At 41.6% G+C, this 4397-nt stretch overlaps 1 protein-coding gene across 1 annotated transcript; it reads left to right on the plus strand.

Moving 5' to 3' along the window:
• Positions 1-629: 629 nt before the first annotated feature.
• Positions 630-3609, plus strand: LOC119960226 (probable G-protein coupled receptor 139). The gene is made up of 2 exons (XM_038787989.1): positions 630-726; positions 2682-3609. Exons 1-2 carry the CDS (start codon positions 630-632, stop codon positions 3581-3583), a joined length of 999 nt encoding a protein of 332 aa, XP_038643917.1. The 3' UTR covers positions 3584-3609.
• Positions 3610-4397: the final 788 nt, after the last annotated feature.

A 4397-nucleotide genomic window follows, 5' to 3' on the forward strand; every position in this document is an offset into this window, starting at 1 on the left:
GCCTCCGTGTGCTCTTTGCAAGTACATAGATAGTCTGCAAGCCGTTTTATGTGTCCAACTGGAGGATTGTGAACATTGTGTTTTGGGCAGCAGGGTAGCATAGTGGTTAGCTTCACAGCGCCAGGATCCCAGTTTCGATTCCTGTTTGGGTAACTGTCTGTGCGGAGTCTCCCCGTGTCTACGTTGGTTTCCTCCGGGTGCTCCGGTTTCTTCCCACAGTCCAAAGTTGTGCTGGTTAGGTGGATTGGCCATGCTAAATTGCCCTTAGTTAGATAGGGTTACTGCGTTACGGGGACAGGGTGTAGGTGTGGGCTTAAGCAGGGTGCTCTTTCCAAGAGCCGGTGCAGACGCGATGGGCCGAATGACCTCCACTGTACTGTAAATTCTATGAAATAATAGAGCTTAATTCCACATTAAGTAAAAATAATGCTGTTGGCTTCAGTATGGTTAATAGACAATGTTTGTTCAGTGACTGTACTAAAGTCGGTCTCGATAGACCACGCTTGTGTCCACAGAGGGTTTTCCTTCTCTATTAATAAGGAAAACTTGCGATGTGCCATTCCACAATGTGGGTGAGGGCATCACCTCCGGCACGAACAGGGATCGAACACTCGACAGAGAGGCTGAAAATGGCAAAGAGTCTTTCACTAAACGGGCAGATAACAAATTTTCTCATTGAATTTCAGGAGGTGCTCTATCCCACCCTGGCTGTTATTGGTGTTCCAAGTGAGTCTCTCTATTCAGCTATTAATTCGATAAGCTATGCTTAACTCTATTAATATTTTTGTCGATTATTATCTCCTTATTGATTCGTGTTTCTCGCAGATACAACTATCAATTCCATGTATAATCTATCACATCATTGCTGTTCTCGGCTTTTTTAAGAAGTCGATCTATACACTGCTGCCATTTTTCGCACTGGTTTCGCTTTGTATCAATTGCCGTTTGTTTAACTATTGCTCTGGAAACAATTTGTTGAAATGAGAACAATGAATGGTACGTTCTTACTGCTACATGTTTTTCGGTTTTAGATTAAAGTATGCTTGGAGCGTCAACCATTTAGAAATCGGAACTCTATTTGGATAAATATAAATATGTGTCCCGAATTTGAGAAAACACTCCGGGCTAATAGATTACAAGTAGTTGTTGGAAAATCACGCTCTAATAGCTGTATGATTCAGTATGACACATCGCAAATTCCTTTTCCAACCGTCAAACTCAAATCGCGATTCATTTTTCTATATGTTTTAATGTTGTAATAATCTTGAATTATCACCCACAGCTAAGTGGATTATTTTTCTTTGACTTTTCAATTTACGTACTTCCAAGTGTTATTTGAAATAATTGAATTTCCTGGCAGCTGCTGAAGGGATCTCCCAATTATTTTAGTGCTTAAATGTTTTGTGTCTTCCTCTATACACGCAAATGCTTCTATCTGGTTAGTATGCCATTATATGAATTCAAGAGAACTTTGACATTCTGCCTGAGTCTCCATCTTAGGAAACGCATGAAGTTTCAAAATTATTTTTACTGGATGTGAGGCTTCGCTGACTAGGCCAGTATGTGTTGCCCATCTCTAATTGTCCTTCAGAATCTCGTGTTGAGCTGCTTCTTGAAACGCTGCAGTGCACGTGATGCAGGTATATTCACTGTGCGATTAGGGAGGGAGTTCCAGGATTTTGACCCAGCTGCAGTGAAGGAACTGAGATACATTTGCAAGTCAAGATGGTGAGTGACTTGAAGGGGAACCTTCAGGTGGCCGTGTTCCCACATATATGTTGCCGTTGACTTTCTAGATGGTCGTAGCCGTGGGTTTAAAAGCTGCTGCCACAGGAGCCTTGGTGAGTCGTGCAGAGTATGCTGGAGATGGTACACACTGCTGCTAGTATGCGGCGGTGCTGGAGTGAATGGGTGCTTATGAAGGGGTGCCAATCAAGCGTGCAGCTTTGACCTGGATGGTGTAAAGTTTCTTCAGTGATGTTGGAGCTGCAATCATCGAGGTTATTGGGGAGTATGCAATCCCATTTCTGACATGTGCCTTGTTGTCAGTGGACAGGCTTTGAGCGTCAAGAGCTGAGTTACTCGTTGCAAATTTCCAAGCCCCTGGATGTTTTAAAAACTGCATGAACTTTGTTACTTTCATTGAAATGGTTTCTAGATTTCAGCGAAATGTATCCATACCATTAGCAATCTCGAAACGTTCCGATAGAAAATGTGTGTAATCAGCTGACATTAGATATCACACCCAGTTACAAAATAATGAGTTTCCTTAATTTTAATTTCAATAAGCAATCCAATTGATAGCTGTTTGAGAAAGCAGAAAGCCAACAATTTGGTATTTTATCCCAAAAGATCATTTCTGTTTTACGGCTGTTTTGAGAAAATTGTATGCCGCAGTGTCAGCGAAAAGAAGACAATTATTGTTCTGTTAATTTCCATTCATCACTCCATCGAATTGCACGTTTACAAACTTTAGGAATTGCTCAGTGGGATTGATAATAGCACTTTGGGTGTAATTACACCACAGAGACGGTAACAGTTCAATGAGGTAATTCGTCGCCACCGTCACAAGGGCAATTAGGGATGAACACTAATGCTGAATAAGTCGTCGGCGCCCAAACCCTGTGAAAGAATAAAAATGCGTGATTTGTAATGTTCTGTTCTTTTTCTCTTCCATACAGTTAACTTGGTAACAATTGTGATCCTGTGTCGTGGTAAATGTGGTCTCTCTAAATGTGTCACTTACTATCTGGTGGCCATGGCAGCAGCGGATCTACTGGTCGTTATCATTGACCTGATATTGAGGCACATTCCTGTTCTTTATTGGAAACAGTTTTCTTTTGTGTATGACATTCATGTGTGTAATATTCACGCCGTTGTGCTTTATGCAACCACAGACTGCTCGGTCTGGTTCACTGTCAGTTTCACGTTTGATAGATTTGTAGCCATTTGTTGCCAGAAATGGAAAGATAAATATTGCACTGTGAAAATCACACTTGTTGTCCTGGGTACAGTGACCGTGCTGAGTTGCTTAAAGAATGTTTTCTGGTATTACATGCTATCACCAAGATATTGGCTTATCAATTTCCCTTGGTTTTGTGAGGTGAGAAGCGGTGTTATGGAGTCTCAATTCTGGGCCACAATCGAATTTCTTCATAATATCGTTACCCCGTGTGTCCCGTTTATTCTGATATTGTTTCTCAACAGTTTAACCATCAGACACGTATTAGTGTCCAGCAGAGCCCGGCGGAGACTCCGGAATCACAGCAGTGGAGAGAGTATGAGAGACCCAGAGATGGAAAGCCGAAGGAAATCCATCATTTTGCTATTTGTTATCTCGGCGAATTTCATGCTCTTATGGACAATGTTTATGGTTTACTCTATATGGTGGCGAATGTGGGTTCTGGGATATGAATCTGTACGGTTTCCTGACTTTGTTCTGGAAATGGGCTTCATGCTGCAGCTCCTTAGTTGCTGCACAAACACTTGTATTTATGCTGTGACGCAGACGAGATTCAGAGAGCAGTTGATGCTTGTGGTGAAATATCCCATCGCAGTGTTTGTAAAATCAATTAAAAGATGAAAAGCACACTTGAAGTGTTTCCCGCATCACAACTCAATTTATTTTTCTCCAACTCAGTATCCCTTAGAGTGTCACTGAAACAGTTTAATGCTAACCCAGCAGTGTCATACACTCTCCAAATTGTTGTCACAATATCAATACAGAGCGAGTTGTGCGCACCCCGCCAAACTTTATACTGTGAACACTTTGACAGAAAACATTAGTTTATGTTATTACAATCTCAAAGTTTGCTATTCATTGTACTCCACTGCCGAGGACTGACAATAATAAATAAATTATTAAATTCTTGACTTATACATGCAATGAAAGTGATATGACCCATGTGTGACCATCAACCTTGCCCCGTGTACAATGGAGAGAGGCACAGAACCAACTTAGAACAGTGCAAGGGACAACTTCCAATTAGAAAGCAAATACCGTTCCCCGACAAATACTCAATATCATCACAATTGTGGAGACACGATTTTTATCGTTTTTTAAAAATGATTTTTCCAGGATGTCAGTTTTGTTGTCTAGGCCAACATTTGTTACTCATCCATAATTTCCCTTGAGAAGGTGGTGGTGGCTGCGTTCTTGAACAGCTGCAGTCCATGTGGTGTAGGGACACCCACAGTGCTCTTACGGTGGGAATTTCCGGGAATTTGACCCAGAGTCAGTGAAGAAACTGTGAATTCCACAGATTAACGACCCTGTGAGAGAAGTAATTTCTCCTCGCCTTCGTTTTACATCAGGGTTACTAACTGCTGGAGTCCGAGCCTTTGGTTTTCTCTTTTAGCCAGAGCATTCACTATAGCAATAGTATTTAAATAGCAAG

Source organism: Scyliorhinus canicula, unplaced genomic scaffold (genome assembly GCF_902713615.1).
Source record: "Scyliorhinus canicula unplaced genomic scaffold, sScyCan1.1, whole genome shotgun sequence".
NCBI classification, from domain to species: Eukaryota; Metazoa; Chordata; class Chondrichthyes; order Carcharhiniformes; family Scyliorhinidae; genus Scyliorhinus; species Scyliorhinus canicula.

What these genes read in the sequence shown, in the direction of transcription:
- LOC119960226 (XM_038787989.1), top strand. Translation starts at nt 630, where the DNA reads ATGGCAAAGAGTCTTTCACTAAACGGGCAGATAACAAATTTTCTCATT. An exon ending in GGCTGTTATTGGTGTTCCAA is followed by an intron (nt 727 to 2,681) that starts GTGAGTCTCTCT and finishes TCTTCCATACAG; the next exon opens with TTAACTTGGTAACAATTGTG.